We start from the raw sequence: 18,350 nt of genomic DNA on the forward strand, positions 1-18,350 counted from the left end.
TAGCCACGGACTTTAAATTTCCGCACATAAGTATTGCCTGATGAAGCTTGAAGCCAGACTATTCATCACGTCCCCCTCTGAAGCCCAGCCGTGTATTTAGTCCAAAAAATCATTTTCTGGCCCAATATGCGGCTAGAGTCAGTCTGGTGCATGCATGCCCCAGACGTCTTTGTATGTTGTACACGTGAAGGAAGGGTTTGTTGACATTGTGAACGCGCGATTTTCAATCAATGAAAGAAATGTTCGTCTGCTCGGAATCTGGCAAGTTTTCATACAAATATTCACATTGTGTGTACAAATTACTGAAGAGTGGTCTTGGCATTTCAGTCTAATAAGTAACAGTTCAAATACTGATTAATGATTGCTTCATTTGTTGAATCGTATTCGTAAGTAACGATTTTGCTTCCGTTTGTTTTATTCAAAATTAAAATGTTATTTTATTGTTTTGTAATTAGGCCTACTAGTACTAATTGTTACGTCACTATGTCAGTGTTATTGTTGAAAGTTGTTGTTGGGTGACACTTGACATTATTAAGGAGTGATCAGTGACCATGACTTAACTGATAACATCTTTGTCCTGTGACTGTCATTATGGTCTGGGCAATACGTCTGATCATGGTGGCTTAACTTTCCTGACATTTTATTTCCCTGTCAGTGTCAGTGTCAGTGTCAGGCCTGGATTTCCACCTTTTGTCTTTGAATTAAAAGCGTAGCCGTAGGGCCATTTTTATATTGCAGCTGCAGCTTCCATTTGAAAATCTTTAAAACTATATATGAAATAAAATTCATCGCAAGACAAATTGAATTTTCAGTTAAGATCGATCTTAGCTCTTTGAAACAGACCTTATGCATTGAAGTCATCCAGCCGCCATCTTTGAGGTCAAACGGTGACGAAACAATCGAAACGCACATAGATTGGCCAATGAACAACCTCCTTTTGACCTCAATGCGGGGGCGCCGTACTGAAATGATGTCATGTGCATAAGGTCTATCTAGGCCCCAGGTCAGCATGGTCTGCTGAATGAACGTACTGAATGTCAAACTACAGCAAAATCACCAATTAGTTCCTTGTCTTTTTTTGTCTTATTTTATTTATTTAGCTTTTCATTGATGATTGAATTGCTGCAGACACTGATAATAATACTGATTTGTATTTTTATATTATATAATTTGTTTTGTTACAGATTTTCTTGGACTTTACTTTAGTCTTTCAGTTCCCATTAACAAACATGAATTCAGCATCTGCAGTCACTAGTGTTATAATCTTCTCCAATGATGCAACAGAGTTATCATTCTCAGACGGCTCAAAGTTACAGCTCTCTCCGTGTGGTGCGAGTTTTGTTTGTGAGAGGGCTCCCTCTAGAGGTCATCATCCTCTCATTGAGGGTACGCGAATACAGCAGAGAACCAAGTTTTGTACCAGTGAGTTCAAGGACAGAGTTCACCAGGCATTAGAATGCAGGAATCGCTTTGCAGAACAACCTTTTCTTTGTCAGCAGTTTTTACAAGACGACTCTTTACTGGTAAGAACCTTTATATTTATCCTTTTTTGTTGTTGAGATAGGCCTATCGCCTACGATGCCTAACATCACAAGGACCTACATCACAAGGTGAGGGCCATCAACACTTATTTGGGCTGTTGACCAAATCAACTGTTACCAGGGATACGTTGCCACTTACTCCTTGGGCTGAAACCGTCCGAAAGATGTAGGCATGGGTATCAATCACTACAGGAGCCTGGTTGGTGGAGCATATGCAAAACTTTTTACGAAGAAATTAGCCTATTTTTACGTTTTAAGGTAAGTAACAGAATCAGAATGCTTGTTAAATTTTAATACTGTTAGATTAATTTTGTAAAATATTTCATTTTTCTTAGCATCTATGTGCAGATATAAAAGAAGTCGAGTGGTCAGTGTCTCCAATGAATATTTGCAAGACTTCAGCAAACGGAGTTCAAGTGAGGTCTATCGATGAGTGTGCATCCCTAACGCTATCGTCAAATAAACACGAGTTCACTGTGGAATTCCTGTGTAGGTTAAGTCATAAAGAGTCTTCAAAAAGGCGATCAGAAAAACATCATACAGTTTCTAAAAATCATGCTGACGACAATTCAAATGCTGTTGGAAGGCGACCAACTGGCATCCAAAGTAACCCAGAGGCAAGACTTAATAATAACAAGTTTAAGATACCCGATCAATTTGACATGATGCAAGACAGTCCATACTTGCTGACACTTAACCCAGGTAAAGCATGTAGGAGAGGGTCTCGAGAGGACACTCAAAGCTCAGTGACTGAACGCCAACATTGTGCTGAAAACTGTTTAGGAAAAAGTGACGACACAAACCCTCTACAAGATCCATTGAAAGACGAGGTCATCAGGAATGTGTACACTTGGGTTTTGCAGCACCACTCACTCGATCAATGCCCTGATTGTTGGAAACATCCCTTGCATCTTGCTATGAGCTTCAAACCTGAAGATGATTTGAAAACCCCCAAACCAGATAAGAAACTTGAGAAGCCAAGCGAATCTAAAAGTTGTAAAGATAGGGAGCCTTCAGATAATGAAAGGAAAGTTTTAAAAATTAACAGTTTCCAGAAGTCTCAAATCGATATGTCAGATAAAAACTTACAAGGTCCTGAAGAGAAACACAATTGCCCCTTGCCTCGTGCACTGCCACTAGCATGCCCATCTAGCCATCTTCATAACTGGAGGAAAGATCCAGGAAATCGAGTGGACATTGTTGAAGATGACATCCCAGTAGGAGAAAGAATCAAAGTCTGGTTTTCAAATGGTATTATATACAGGTATGTTAGCTGTAAATAAGTTTAATCTCAACTCTCTCAAGGCCTGGAATTTCATCTCTGAGAGGGCAAGGCAAGCCTTGAATGAAGGCCATGGCCTGTTGCCCCTGTTTTTTCCTTGTAGCCCCCTCAAAGTTTCCTAGAGACCTTAAGATTTTCCAATGGAAGTGCCTTTTTCAAAATGAAGATGGCATTGCCCTCTCACACATAAAATACAGGCCTATTTTATATTTTATCAAGCCTGCTAATGTTTATGTAATAACAATATGTTTATTAAACAATCATTTGGTTTTAATAAATTCAGATTGTCAAGCACTCCACAAGCTGGTGTTCACATCTACCCGGGGGACGGCACCCTCATCAAATCAACGGGTACACCAGACTATTTCACTCATATAATTCCACATGGTAGTGATGGTCTGGATGAAAGAATGTTAAGTTTGAGGAGTCCACCCCCTGATCACCCTGGAGCTGCGTACTCTATCGCTGGAGTTATGAGAAAGGCTTCCAGGTAAGTCTTGAAAAGTGCATATAATGTCACCAGTTTAAGTTTGAGCCATAAAGCCATTTCACAAAGTGTCGGTGCAAAATTGTTTGTTTGCTTTTCCATTATGATGTTGTCAGTACTGAAGAGTTTTGCTATGATGTCACAAGTATTATATTTTTTGTTTTATTTTCAGGCTTTTGCAGAATGTTATGCAGGCAGATTTTGGTTTAATTCCTTTCAAAACAAAGTGCTGCTGGAAGGTAAATCTAATTGTTGGAAAACAAAACTACTGCGGATAACTTTTTAACCAACATTTACCAGGGATGAGAAATTTCAGATTTTTTCTGAATTCAGACCGTTTGAGTCGACCTGATAAAGAAAATCAGCCGTTATGTTTTCAACTTGTAAATAGATGCCACTTTTTGATCTGCTTCTTTAGTATTGAGGACACTATTTCTAAAAGCTCTTTGAAATCTAAACCACTGGGTTTTACCCAAAAGTGGAAATGTAATCATTTCTATATTTACATCCCTCCTAAACTTTGGAAATTAGTTTCAGACATTTTTTGTCAGCACTGACTCTCACCCCAGATGTACACACATCTATTTTATTGAAAAGAAGAAAGTTTTTTTTTTTTTTTAATTGTACATCGACTCTAACACAAAATTCTCCTGAAGACGAGCAGAGTATACTGTTTGAAACATTGAGACCTCACCGACTCTTCTCAGAGCCAACACTCTCACAAAAGAGATTATGTTTGGTTGTACCCACAAGTTTACTATTTTCTTCCTATTTATCCACACCATGCAAAGCTTCAAACAATACTTATTAAATTTTCCCTTTTTAATGTTTTTTTTCTTCTTTCTCCTAGAATAAGGAACAAATGCCATTTGGTTCTGTGATACACCCCAGTCCAGCAACTATTCTAGAAGAGAGTACAATAGAAGAACTTGGTAGTTTTGTTGCTTACTCAAATGGCAGAGTTAGAGTAGTCTTCAGTGACAGGACTACTCTGGATATGATACATGACTTCAGTCTTCGGATCTCAGGGAATCTTAGAGACGTTGAGGTAATATTTCAATTTTCAATTACCTTTTTTCCCATAACCTATACTATAGGTTATGTTAACTTTTTTCCCTGTACTATAGGTTATGGAAAAAGATAATCAAAAATACTGTTGTTGTTTTTTGTGATGTTGCCGAAAATCACCATGCAGGAAGATTAATCTGCAAGTGGTTGCGCCCCACTTAATAACCTCCCATAGCATAAAGTGCAAAATGCTAAATATTAAAAAATACACGCAAAATACTTAGAAGTCTCACAGCTTTTTACAGTGAAGGGGAAGATTATGCATTGACTCTTAAACTTTAATCCTCTGCTAAGTTTTAATGTGGGTAGTCCCAGTGCCGGTCGAGTAATTCTACCTCCAAAACACCCCTACACTGGTGTCATTTTCAAATGTCCAAAACCAATCTTGAAAAATGTCCCTCCACCTCCCGACAAATAGGACCATATATTTCAGGGCCTATGTCATCCAAAATACCTCAAGTTTGAAGTCAACAACCCCAGGTCACAATAATGGGCTCTCAAATCTGTCTTGAATAGATCATTTTGAGGGCCAACAAAATATTAATGAGGCAGCCGCTCTGTTTTCTCCCTAAAGTGTGGTCTTGGGTGACCATATTCTTAAAGGGCGCCCTCTTTCAAAATTAATCTCCAATTCCATGCATTATTTTTGTTTGACTTACTTGACTGTGATGAAGCATCCTTTTACCCAATCATGCTTTGGGTGACTGCTCTATATTCAGACACCCTTATGTTTTGAAATGTTTTACACGCTTGGGTTAGCATGTGGGTTAATTTTAATGCTAACTAACTAGTAGAGTTAGAAAATACACAATAGGTGTCGGAATATAGGGGTGTAAACGATGCTGTGAATGAAACCTTAATTTTCCGATTGTCCCAGTAGGCCTACATAGATATTAATACTTGATTTTTTTTCCAGGATAATTCGGATCTACCTGACACCTCAAATAAGATCGCAAGAATCCGGAAGTCTATTTTCTCTTCGGATCTTCAAAGAGGTGTATGTCAACTCCTCCTGCCCAATGGAGAGATGAAGCAGGTTCATCTCGCTGACCCTCAAGAATATACCAGGTATTAGGAACAAACGTAACATCTTCTTAAACAAACAACAACCTCAGATGTGTATTATTAAATAACAATTACTGATACAACTATGACAGGGATTAAGTAATAAAAACTTACCCCAGAAAAGTAATTTCTTTTTAAAAAGTTTAATCAGGTATCAGTTTGTTAAACTTTGATAATATTGGATCCAACTCCGTTTTACTGTCTTTGTTTTATTCTTTATAATTAGCAAATAACAGTGTAATGACCCAGTATGCACTGTGTAATGACCTTGAATGTTGGCTGGCTGCTGCAAATGAACCTCACTATAGACAAGGTCCATTAACAGGTCCATTAGCGACCAGCCACAAACAAGGGTCATTGCCTGGCAGTCAAGACAGGGTCATCACACTGTTATTTCCATTTATGCGTTATGTAGTTGTTGTTTTTCTAACGGTAAAATAATCATGAAGTTTTGTTTTAAATGTTCTACACATTCCTTGGCCGTGCAACACAATACACACATTAATTTGTAAAATTGATGCATATTTTCAAAAGTAAGTCTATGTAATGAGCTCCGAAAATTAACAATACCATTATTGGCTGCGTTCGAATAGCATCCCTGGGCTAATCAAACGCTAATCAAACGCAAAACTCCCAAGAATTTGCACCAATGCATCTTGGGACAGCCGACTGGAACTACTTTCATTGTGTGTATTACAAACCTTTCGTGGATGCACGAAAAGGTTACGAAAAGAAGTCGCAGTTTAGAGGTGAAAATGTTTGTCAAACTTCCTGATGGAAAGTATCCGTTGAATAGTGTTCGTTGTGAAACACCTCGGTCAGCCCCAAGCACCCACTCCACACGCAGGGCAAGCCCTACTTTGGCTGACCAGGTCGAGCCCCAAGAATGACTTAAAATCTATTTGAATTCGTCATCAGAGTTCGACCCGTGGAAGCTAATAGAACGCACCGTGTGAGACCTAGTTCAACCCGGGGAAGCTATAGACTTTCCACTGTTGATAAACAAACCGTGCTGGTTGGCATGGACGGCCAAATGTTAGCAAAACATTCAATCGTTTTAACAGACGTTGTATTACCGAATTTAACATTGCAAACGTTCAATCAAACAATATGAAATACCTCCCATGATTGGTTGCTTTCTTTCGGACAAAATCAGCGCTCTTTTTGAATATTTGTGTATTATTGTTACAAACTGTCTGTTTTTGTTTTGCACTTTATGGTTTTCCATCGTTTTCTAACCTCGGCTGCCATAAACTCGGGCTGTGAAATTGCGACAGAAATAAATATAACAGAACGCACCCTTTATTTGGCAATTGAACCTTGAACGGTGTGTTGTTATAAAGTGAACTTTCTAAGCGTATTTGTAGATTATTCCGAAGATCGGTAGTTAGGTATCAGTAAGAACTTAATACCCCACGCTGCTCAACCTCAGTCATTCTTTTCAATTTGTTCTGGATGAGTTGACTAAAGCTCTGATTTCCCCCATTCACGGTTAAAGTAATGGTATACTTTGCTTGGTGTTGGTTTTCCGGGGCAATTTCAACAACCAAATTGTTAAATTTCAAAAGGGATTGTATATGTTTTGTAATCACTCATAAAATGAATGGCAATATAACGGAACTCTTTGCTTGGTGTTGGTTTTCCCGGCCAATTTCAACAACAAATTCAATTAAACTTCAAAAGAGATTGTATATAGTTTCGTAATTAATCTTTAAATTGACGGCAATCAAACTTACTTGGTTTTAGAAGTACGGCAGTTTTCGAAAGTATAGAGCATTTTGAGAAATACTGTCTTCCACAAGCCCCTGGTCATACAAAAACGAGAAAAAAAACAACGTTATACTGTACCTTTCATAAAATAACTTTTGGTTTTGAGCTAATAGGTCTAACAAACACAAACAATTCAATTAACCACTTGATATATATATATTTCAAAACAAACAGATTAAGAAAGCATGACAGTTCTTTTTAGAACTGAAGTCCCTGAATTCCGAGTATACTACGAAAAACGAAAAAATCCACTCCAAAATCCACTCGGCCGCACATGTAGTGGAATATGTGGCAAGACAAGATCTGAAATAACATAATCTACCCAGAAGTAGATACACACATGGCGTTACCGCAAACATACGAAAAACAGAATGAACTCGCCAAAATTAACTATTGGCAGACCGTTTTAAATCCATCTTCGCGTCCGTTCATCTTTCCAAAAGTGTAGAAATTAAATCATAGAGAGAAGATAATTCAGCCAGATGGAGAATTTCAATCAGGAAATTAAGTCAGATTTTCTTACTTCTGTGTTTGAAACATAAGTTAGATTTTAAAATTATGTAAATATTAGTCAGATTTATCCACAGATGGATCTCATCAAGAAGTGAAATATTTTAATTTTTTCTGAAATAAATTTGTATGTCTCTCTCTCTGCGTTTGATTCAAACGATGAGTAAAAAAGGGCACTCTAAAAACTCCCGGGTCAGTAGTGACCCGGATGTGGGTCAGCATTGTCCCGGTTCGGGGTCAGCATTGTCCCGGATGTTGGTCTGCTATAAAACAAATTAAATGTGACGTTAATGCCTAATGCAAAGAATTAAGAAGACTGAATGGATCCTAAGTTTGTGATTGGTTGTCTTTTTTTGTTCTTTGTTGTGTGTGTGTGGGGGGGGGGGGGGGGGTATGGACTAATAATACAAAATAATAATAAAATAAGACAAGAAAACTGACTTGAACATTGATATCTTAATAATACAGGTACGTTGAGGTAGCGATGGAGTGGGCTACATGGGTCGCTAGCTCCCCCGAGCAAAGAATCAATTTCTACGGCAGGCAACATTCCCAGATGACGGTACAAGACGATTGGTAATTACAACAGTCTTTGTCAGTATTTAGAGGAGACACACATGGGATTCTCAGTCGTGTTTATTTTTGGTTTATTTTGAAATGTTTCGCGAACATGAACAAAGGAAAACGTCTTACGTCGACAATGTTATTGTAAAGGCCCGGTCACACAGGCCCGAGAACGATAAAAATGCACGCCCTCGATTGGTTGAATGAGCGTGGGCGTATTCTGCGTGGAGCATTTCAACCAATCGAGGGCGTGAATTTTTATCGTTCTCGTTATCGGGGCCTGTGTGACCGGGAAGCCGGGCTAAGCTCTGCTTTCAAGGTAAGGTCATAGGTTGTTCATTGAAAACGTAATGCTAATAAAACAAATATTTTGACATTTTCAAGAAAGATTAACTTTCAGCTGAATACAGTGTCTTCTTGCTGAGAAAACTGCCACAAAACACGCTATTTAAGCAAAAACATTGAATCTATTACCCGGTAAGTCTACTGCCACCTAGCGTTCCAAAATCTCCAAATGAACTGTTTTATCAATTTGTTTTCTTATAGTTAATAATTTTAATTGTTTTCAGTGTCGTCATCAAAGAGCTTCAGAAAATCAAATGCTTCCAATGTATCCTTTGTGTTTATGCTTATATTACACAATTTCGACTTTGATTTAAAAATGTTTAATATTTTTGTTTTGTTAGGCTTACTAATCTTGTACAACAATGTCATAGTAGATCAATAAACTCTTATTAAACGAAGAGTAGAATTAGTGAGGTATTTCCACTCTACAAACCTCGCACACAATGGTCAACAAAAATTACATCCGAAGACGAAAAATTTAATAATTGCAAAAAAAGAAAGATAATATGGTAGAAAACGACATGCAAAACGATACATAAGGTCGTTAATATCAGCAATTTCTTATTTCGTAATGATAAAAAGGGCATTAAATAAAAATTGTCTCTAAAAATTTAATTTGAAAAAGAAAAAAGAAAAACCCACAAATGAATGTTATTCCTAGAAAACAAATGTTACTTTATACCAAACACTTCATTTTGGAGACCACTCTTGATCAATAAATTCCATTTACCAGGAGCTCAAAAAATTTGCAAAACATGAAATCCATACAGACTCAAGTAACAAACTTTAGTTCTCAAAGCCGACGATTTAGGTCCTTCTCAAATAAACCGAACAATGCAATATAGTTGCCGACAACGACGGTTAGCCTATAAAGCGCAAAGACTGCAAATAGAGCTTGATTTGTGAACAGGTTGCTAAATTAGAAACACAGCAACACAAATAAGACACCTTAAGAGGAATTGGCAGACAAGATTACCCAAAGGGCACCTGTTCCCCCTAATTGTTTTTTCCTCTCCAATTTATTTCTTTTCCCCACTGTCAAGAATCATAATAGTTGACATAAAACGAGCGCCAAGGACTGACCATTGGTACACGATGTCTCTTTTTATACATTTTGATAATAGCTTTTTGATTGGACTCAGGTGGTGATAGACAAACCAAATCAACAACTAGTATAGGAACTAATGGGCGTGCGGACTGTATCATAAACGTAATTTAACATGGTGATTTAAGCAGTAGAAACCATTAACGGGACTCGTTTACGTCATATCACTTTTTGTAACCCGCCAATCAGAGCTCATCAAAGCACAAAATAGATTAGGAACATTACGTACGAACGACGTCAAAAACACGAAAGCGAAACACGCGACATAAATGAGTTCCATTTCGTTCAAGGAAACATGTCCTGTTTTCGAGTGTGACGTTATTTCATTGTATGCCATGCCTACGTTTGATACCAGAAGCCAATAGGAGTTGCATTGAACTCAATTTTAATTGATGATATGCAAAAACAATCTAATAAATGAAACAGGCTTCTATAACTAATATGTTCTTCAAAATATTTTCTCTGAATTAAAAGTTGTCATCCAAAATTCTTTAGAACGAATAATTGATTTTATAAAAATATTTGTTTACTAACACACAAACCGGCTTTGGGGGCGGATAACGAAAACTTTGACGCAATGACGTACCAAAGTAAAAGGGTAAGAACACAATTTGTTGTTGATTCATTTACTCTTAAAACCTTGTGTTGTTTTATCGCACCTAGTCCTTCCAGGCTGTGGCGCTCTGACCATTTCTTGAGTTCAGCTTCGAAGGTGTCAAAGGATGTGTTTTTCATTCTAAAAGGTGTCATTATTGAAGTAATTGTTATAGGTGTTTTTCACACCACGCTTTGGTGTCACTAATTCGTCACGAAAGAGGGAACAAATTACCCACGTAAACCATTCAATCTGTACTTGCAATTCAAGTTGCTAGCGCTTCCCCAAGACTGCATCAAGACAATCTCGGAGATTTTGTTTCATACCCAAGGCCTGGAAAATCAATTGAGGACAGGGTTCGCGATCAAGGTGAGGGGGTTAGTTTTATCTGTTGTGGTCGAGCCTTCTTGCCTTGAGATGTTCCCTTTTTATCTATTGCATGAGCTGTTCCGCAAATCAGTCGTGTCTTAAGGCGGATCAGTCTTAGACTTCTCCCAAGGCTGAAGTGCACTAATTCTTGAACTTCTCTCAATGCTGGGTGCAGTAATTCTTAGTAACTTTAGTACCACACAAGGTTTTCTTGCCAAGCAAAAAAAAAAAAAAAGGTACCGAAATCTAATTTGGAGAAGTTCAGGTATTGATTTTTGTAAAGTGTTTATTGATTTCATGTTTTTTTCTCCGAGTGAGGATTTAATCTTTTCATCTTTAACAGTCGATAGAATTATCACTCCTACGTCAGGGGTGTATTTGATTGCGCAATACGGGAAATTGCCGTGTTTGACGAGGACGTAAACACCATTCATATGTTTCAAATTTTGATTGTTCTAATTTATTAAGATTTTAGTAATTTATTTTATCCAGTCTTTATCAATGTAGTCGGGATGAGACTGGAAGGGACCAAAGAAGTTCCGATTCCCATTAGAATATTCTGAAATGAGGCAATTTAGAGTTTAAAGTACGAGGTCTGTTTAAAACCGGGTTTGGCCGTGTGATGAAGGGCAGATAACTCTTTGTCCCACGGTCAGGACCCTGCAAGGTTTTTAACAGCAGTTTAAGACCGAGTCACTACTATTTTATTCCCATTCATAATTGCCCTTTAAGTAAAGAAAAACAGGGGAAAAAGTAATAATGTTAGGAAAACTGCATCACCTTCCTTTGCAAATATTTTCAAAGTGTCCAATTGCATGCAACGTTCAATGGTTTGGCGCGCGCCTAATAATAGGCCCTTTGAGTTTTTTATATTTTGAGTGGGCCTACTTTGATGATTATGTTAAAGTGTTACTGAAAAGTGTGGGCCTAATAAGATCAAAAGAGGTCCACACAAAATAGGAACTTGAATCTGTTTGTGGACTTAAAAACGCCCGCACAGTGATTTTTTGACAGTCTTAAAGAACACATTTTTTCTTCTTTAGTTTACAAGTTAAAGTAATGTTTACAGAATGCAACTTAGCAGTGTGTTTAAGTATACATTAGCGCCCACGTATGCTTGCGCGCCAACATCCACCACGGACCTTCACTTCCCTGTTTAAAGAAATATTTGTACCTCCATGGTTTAACCATGCAAGAGTGATATTATTTTTAACAGACATGTGAGACTTCCTCAATTCAGCTGAATCTTTTTGGGGTCTTGATTTTCTTCTTTTTCTTCACTTTCTGGGTACAAAAATATAGGGAATATTATCTTGTCCTCTTTTTTTTTTTTCTTTTTTTTTGCCCGATCTCTCTTCCTCCTTTTTTCATGGATAGTTACTCGCATGGCTGTTCTATACTTAGTCAGCCCTTGTGTGCTCAAAAATATTCTCCTCCTTGTTTTCCAAGAACCAAATATCATAACTGACCATGACATGACACTATTTTGCTTTAAATCTACTAGCTGCTCGGGATATAAACTAAGAGCATAGTACATTCAGTTTACCATCCGGTGTTCGTTTCCTTAAGATGTTTCAATCCACAGATATCCTTGAGACAACACTCCCACTTCAAGCTAAAGATTCTAACACCAAGGATACCACGAGGGCTAATCTTGAAGATGTATCAAGCGGCAAGACATTATCAGAGCGAGGAGGCGAGCTGTCAAAGGAAGCTATTGGTCAAGGAGACAGCGAAGGTGGAATTCTTGCCTCGTCAAAGCCGGACGTGATGATGCCTGACTATATTAGAGAGGCGTTGCGAAAGACTAGCTGTGCCATTCGGAACATTGACTCGGAATTAGCAAGTTCATGAGGGATTGGGTTTCTCTTTCAAGGTTGATTGAATACACAAATAACGAAACAAGTGGAAATAAGGCTTGAATCAAAGACTAGTTTGTACCATTCAAAACATCGACTCTGAATGGGCGAAGTGATCAGTTGTTTCTCCTTTCAGATTGATTACACATAAAACGAAACAAGTGTAAATAAGGCTTGATTCAAAGACTAGTTTGTACCATTCGAAACATCGACTCTGAATGGGCGAAGTGATCAGTTGTTTCTCCTTTCAGAATGAATACACAGCTAGATAACGTCACAATTAAAAAGAAGGCTTGAAACAAAGACAAGTTTGACCCATCTATAACGACTTGAAGCTTACAACAATATCCATTTAAATGCTTTGTTTTGGCTGTTTAGATTCTTTGTTTTCTTTATGCTTGACTTCTATATTCCGTGTTGATTGACTTGGCTGAGAATTTCTTTGCTTTGAGGAATTATAAATAATATTTGAAGTGATTGTATTTAATGCTTAGGATAGTTGTATTATGAGGAGTTTTGGGGGTGTTTTACACAAGATGCACTACGAATGCCTTGTTATCTTAAACGTTTATTATTATCACCACAAGGTTTTTACTCGATAGTAATTCAGTTTTCCAGTCGTTAAAGGGAAGTGGACGTTTTGTCATAAACAATAAAAACTTACTTGGTTTTTGCCAACTAAGCTTGGAAAAATATAGGAGGTTAGCAAAGCAAAACAATACAGTTTGAAACAATACACATATTCAAAAAATAGTGTTAAATTTGTTGGAAACAAAGCAACAAATATAGCCACAGGTTTTTTTTTTGTTTTTTTTTTTCAAGTTAGCAAAAATTTTGAATTTGGTCAGAATATCTGTAAACACAAGTGAATGTTTTGCTTTTGGCCGTTCATGCCAACCAGCGCCGTTTGTTTACCAACAAAAAAAGTCTATATTATGTGCAAGCCTTACGCGTTTTCGAGCATTGGGACCCGTTAAAGTGTGTGAGTTTGTTGCCTTCACGTGTTTAAAGCATTGTACGTGGTACCAAAGCAGAGTCTTGTGTTGAAAGAGTTGCTATAACTTGCGATTAGAAGTCATTTCGTATCCGAAACACCCACAGTGGTAGAGTGCCGCCAGACTAGACTACGCATTGGGTTGGGCTACATTTGGACCCAAAAAGGTCTCAACCACTTACGTGACAGAGGACAACTGGTCCCTCGATGTCGCAACTGTCTCAATACACTGCAGCTCTGGACCAAAGTGGTCCCCACCAAATGTTTGAATAAATTATACTTGCGGTCTTTACACTTTGTCTTATGACAGTTTGAGTGAAATGGTAATGCAAGAGTTATAAAGAGTTCTGTGTGTAATTAATGTGTTTTCTCAAGCGATAAACAAGCGGGTTGGGTTAAAGACGTTAAGTGGCGTCGAATGATAAATTATTTATAATAATGTATTAATAACGCCTTTCTGTTGTACCTCTGCGGTCAATAAGACTTGCTCAGGCTTAGGCAAGTCTTGGACCAATTTGCACTTACTATAATCGATCTATAAGAAGAACAAGTGTAGGAGTTTGCTTGTATGTAAAGTTTAGATTCGTTGTCAAAGTGACGGAGTTGCTAATTGACTAATTGAACCTTAATGTACTATATAAGATCTTTTATAATTAACAGTAATATTGTTGCCAAGACAAACAATTTGCACAGCCGTCGGTTTTTTGGCTTACAAAGTAAGCATTTTCGTTTGCTAAAACATCTTAACGAGAACGTAGTATATATTAATAAAAACCGTTGATTATTTTGACATTAGGTGGTTACATGTTTGTTTGTTTCTTTCTTTCTTTTATTTGATCATTTATTACAACAATAACTTTCACCGGTAAATAGCTGTAAGAGGGACTCTATGGTCGAATTCAGTTTGGGGATGCACTTGATTTCAAATTAAAATGGCGGGATGGATACAAGTCTCTAACCTCACATTAAAATTGTATAAAATACCATAAAAGTTTAGTTTTAGATATCAAATAAACCACCGAAAATTATATTGACATTAATAATATCGAAGTCTTAAAAATCGCACATAAATCTACCAAACAAGGTACTCAAGGCGCTGAGTATATACAAACTTTCAGGAGGATAGGTTATTGCAGTGATGAACTATGAGACACAATTATTTAGCACCTTATAAGGGTTAACAATAGAGCTAGTAAGCGATCAGTTTGAAGAGCGCTGGCACATTAATTCGGCGGTCGTTTGTTCAATTCCCTCCCTACAGTCAAATTTGTCTTTCAACCCCGAATCGTTTAGTTTTATTTTAATGGGTTAAAACATTTCTAAAAACGTTTTCAATACATAATACATTGTTTATGCGTTTATACCTCTGTAACTATATGTGTATCACTTTTGAGTGACCCTTCGAGCTACAGCTGTTAGTCTGTCTAAGAATTAATAATAAATGAATAAGTATCCATGAATAAATAAATACGTTATTGCACATTACAATTGATTCCACAGTGCGGTCATGTTTGATTGATTTATAACACTTTCGGCGTTCTGTGAGCAGTGTTTAGGTGTGAACGAACACAGTGTACGAATCTATTAACAGAACAGCCTTCTTTCCCTTCCTCGTATTATGTTTAATGTTTCTTATTTCAAGGTTTGCTGTTATAGCCTTCGATAGAGACTCTGCTAGGGTCGAAACGTCAGGCCATTAACTATTTTTTGCATTTATATCATCGGTCCATTTGGTTGGCAAGTTGTTTGCAACAGCTAATTTTATTTTCTCAAGGTTTGGTGTTCTAATTTTTAGTACATATCCCGACCGAGAACAAAACAAAAACGGAAAAACAAGATGACTCCATGATGGTGGACATAATAGGTGTGAGTTGCTAGAGGGAAGGGATGTTTTATTCGGGCATCTTTCTATAATAGAGCCTTCCCTTATGAGAAAACAAATCATGTACATTTCTACAGCAAGGCTCAACATGTTTTTCCCGTCTGAATAATTGGTGTAAGATGAAACATCAACATTCAACAAACCTTTTAACAAAATATACACCGAACTGTTAATCAAATTAATCAAATAAATAGAGACAGTAAACGAGACTGAAATGTCAAGAGGATGTAAACATTTCTCGAAGACTAAAGAATATGACTTTCAGGAATTGTATATTGTTTGGTTACCAACTTTGGATCCAACTTTTGGTTTCAACCATGTTATTTTTTATATATAACACATAACTAACCTGTGAACAGGTGTTGACGTTTTTTTTGAGATAGTGCCAACAATCTGGAGCGGTTATGTCCACGCAGGGATATAGCCTAATCTGCAATTGGAATATTTCACAGTTTGATATACGTAACCGTCATTAATGCTTCTCAGATTCAAATGTTTGGGGTATTATAGTGATACCCTTTTCCATAACCGCAGTACTTCGAACGGAAAAGTTTCTGAAGATGAATATTATTATTCTCATCATTGGTGTCTTCATCTGTTTTGTCTTTGTTCTACTTGTCTGTCCGTTCGTTCTTGTTCCTGTTTATGTTCTGTTTGTCTGTCCATCAGGCGTCTCAGCACAAGCCTCGGCTTCTAGATGGTGCCTCCATACATTCTCTGCCTTGTAAAATAGCATTGTTATTGGTTACTTCTTTATCAATTATTGTAATGGCTTTGTATACTGTGTTTTGAAGTATGGAAATAAATGTGAGATTGAATTGAGAAATTGTACTGTCAAAGACTGGTGAACTTCTTTCCAAACACGTTTGTGTTGCCATTAATTTGTACTCCTTCAGACGATTGTATTTCCCTCGAAGCGTCAAAATCAATACCGGTAGTGAACCAACGCATTAAACATTTACAGGTATTCAACAAAGAATGCTTGTGCTTGAACAAAACGAAAATCACTATTTAATTAAATCTTGGCGGGAAATGTGGAAAGCAGCTAATAACGAAGTCAATTCACATTATACGTTATTAGGTTTAAAGGCACCGGACACTCATGTAATGCCTCAAAATATAGCATAAAATCTGACTTAGTAACGAGAAATGGAGAGCTGTATGAAACATTGTGAGAAACAGCTGCCGCAGCCTCTGAAGTAACGTGCTTTTTGGAGAAAGAGGTAATTTCTCATTCAAATAATAAAAGACTTCAGTTGAAGCATTTTATTAAGCATCTGAAAGCACACAAAGTAATGCAAAAAAGTGTTTTTCTTTCAATATTCTGTCGCAAATTTGATGACCAATTAAGCCAAATTTTTCACATATTTTTTCGTTCTTCTTATTGGGATACACCAAGTGAGAATACTGTTCTTTAATAATTACCAAAGTTGTCCAGTGCCTTTAAATGTATTATAAGGGATGGTGAGCTGACGAAATGGTTGCGATATTTTGAGTGATGAACCATGTAGGCCTAGGCCTAATACACGGAATGTAAAGATGTGAGGTTAATCCATTGTGTTCAATGAAGAACTTTGTGAAAAACCGTGTACAATTTTCAGCAAGTAAACACACTGTTTTTATTATTCGGTATAATACATATTTTTCTCGAGTTGGCTACGACTTTTTTCAAAAAGAAATATGTAATAGATAATTTGTTTTATAGGATGAACTTAACAATTTGTGAGCTTTCAAACTACAATAAAACATTGATGTTTTTATAATCCCTAGCAATCCTTACCAACACATTTAATCTCAGACTACGCTGTCTATATTGTTCATCTGTAATTTATTAACTTATAATCGCCTAGACACATTAGCTTGATTGGATGTAATGCAATGGGTGTGACTCAAATTGACTCATTATGTTTCCTTTATTTGTAATTGTCTGTAAAACAATCACAAATTGTTATGCACTAGCTAATCACAATACAATGACTGTAACAACACAAGTGTGATTAAAATATAGATTGTAGTTACAACTACGTTATTGCAGTTGTCTTGTACCTTGCGCCCAGGTTAAAAGCAGGACAGTCCTTTTCAAAACTGAGAAGTCTCCCGATTTCCGAAAATCTACTCCGAGTTGGAATACAATACGATAGCAAAACAAGTTCTCTAGAGAACACAATCTACGTAGCTTGTATAGATACACACGTGATGTTACCGCAAACCAAATAATTGTTCAAAACTCATAAACACAAAGTCTGTTTCACTCGATATTTATATTGTGGTTGACCAAAATTAAATTTTGTAAAACCTTTCAAGGGTAACGTTTCATGCAATCATTTTCAAAACATGACAACGAACTCGGTAAATATTTAGTTAGAGGCGTTGGGCAATTGTTTCAAACAACTGATGCTCAATAGTACTCTGAGTAAATTGCCTTCAAATCTCTTAAAGTTATTGTTGTTTGGAATTGAGTGATCCTTTTTCCTTTTCAAGAGATGCGCAAAAATACAAATCGTATATTCCTTGGGGTGGGTGTGGTATTGGGGCACGTACGGACAAGGGTTTTTTTTATTTTCACACTCAAATTCAAATTGTCTTATTGAGAAAGAAAAATGTCAGTGGCATAACTAGAACGATAGAATGTGCTTGTTTGAAAGTTTACCATCTTTCGGAGCTTCAACGCATGAATACAACAACGAAGACAACCAGTTCCGGGCAATTTCAAAGAAGAATAGCCATTCTCAAATAAATGTTCACATTCTTGTAGATCATAAGACATTGTTCTGAAAGTTACTCCTACACTACCAAAGTGGTCTCGATAGCATGCACTGCAATTGGTTGCCTCCAAGATGCCTGCAAAAGTTGCCTCATGTGGCGAGACCCTAATACGCTGCTAATCCATAAATGTTTTATTTAATGTATAAAG

The 18,350-nt window shown here is 37.0% G+C and overlaps 1 protein-coding gene across 1 annotated transcript; it reads left to right on the plus strand.

Moving 5' to 3' along the window:
* The first annotated feature begins 189 nt into the window (after positions 1-189).
* LOC139944944 (uncharacterized protein C5orf34 homolog) lies at positions 190-14,940 on the plus strand. Its single transcript, XM_071942139.1, has 10 exons — positions 190-386; positions 1,185-1,523; positions 1,877-2,805; positions 3,107-3,313; positions 3,483-3,549; positions 4,161-4,358; positions 5,295-5,446; positions 8,192-8,299; positions 8,857-8,897; positions 12,287-14,940. Exons 2-10 carry the CDS (start codon positions 1,230-1,232, stop codon positions 12,553-12,555), a joined length of 2,265 nt encoding a protein of 754 aa, XP_071798240.1. The 5' UTR covers positions 190-386; positions 1,185-1,229; the 3' UTR covers positions 12,556-14,940.
* Positions 14,941-18,350: the final 3,410 nt, after the last annotated feature.

The sequence above is a fragment of the Asterias amurensis genome, chromosome 12 (assembly GCF_032118995.1).
Source record: "Asterias amurensis chromosome 12, ASM3211899v1".
NCBI lineage: Eukaryota > Metazoa > Echinodermata > Asteroidea > Forcipulatida > Asteriidae > Asterias > Asterias amurensis.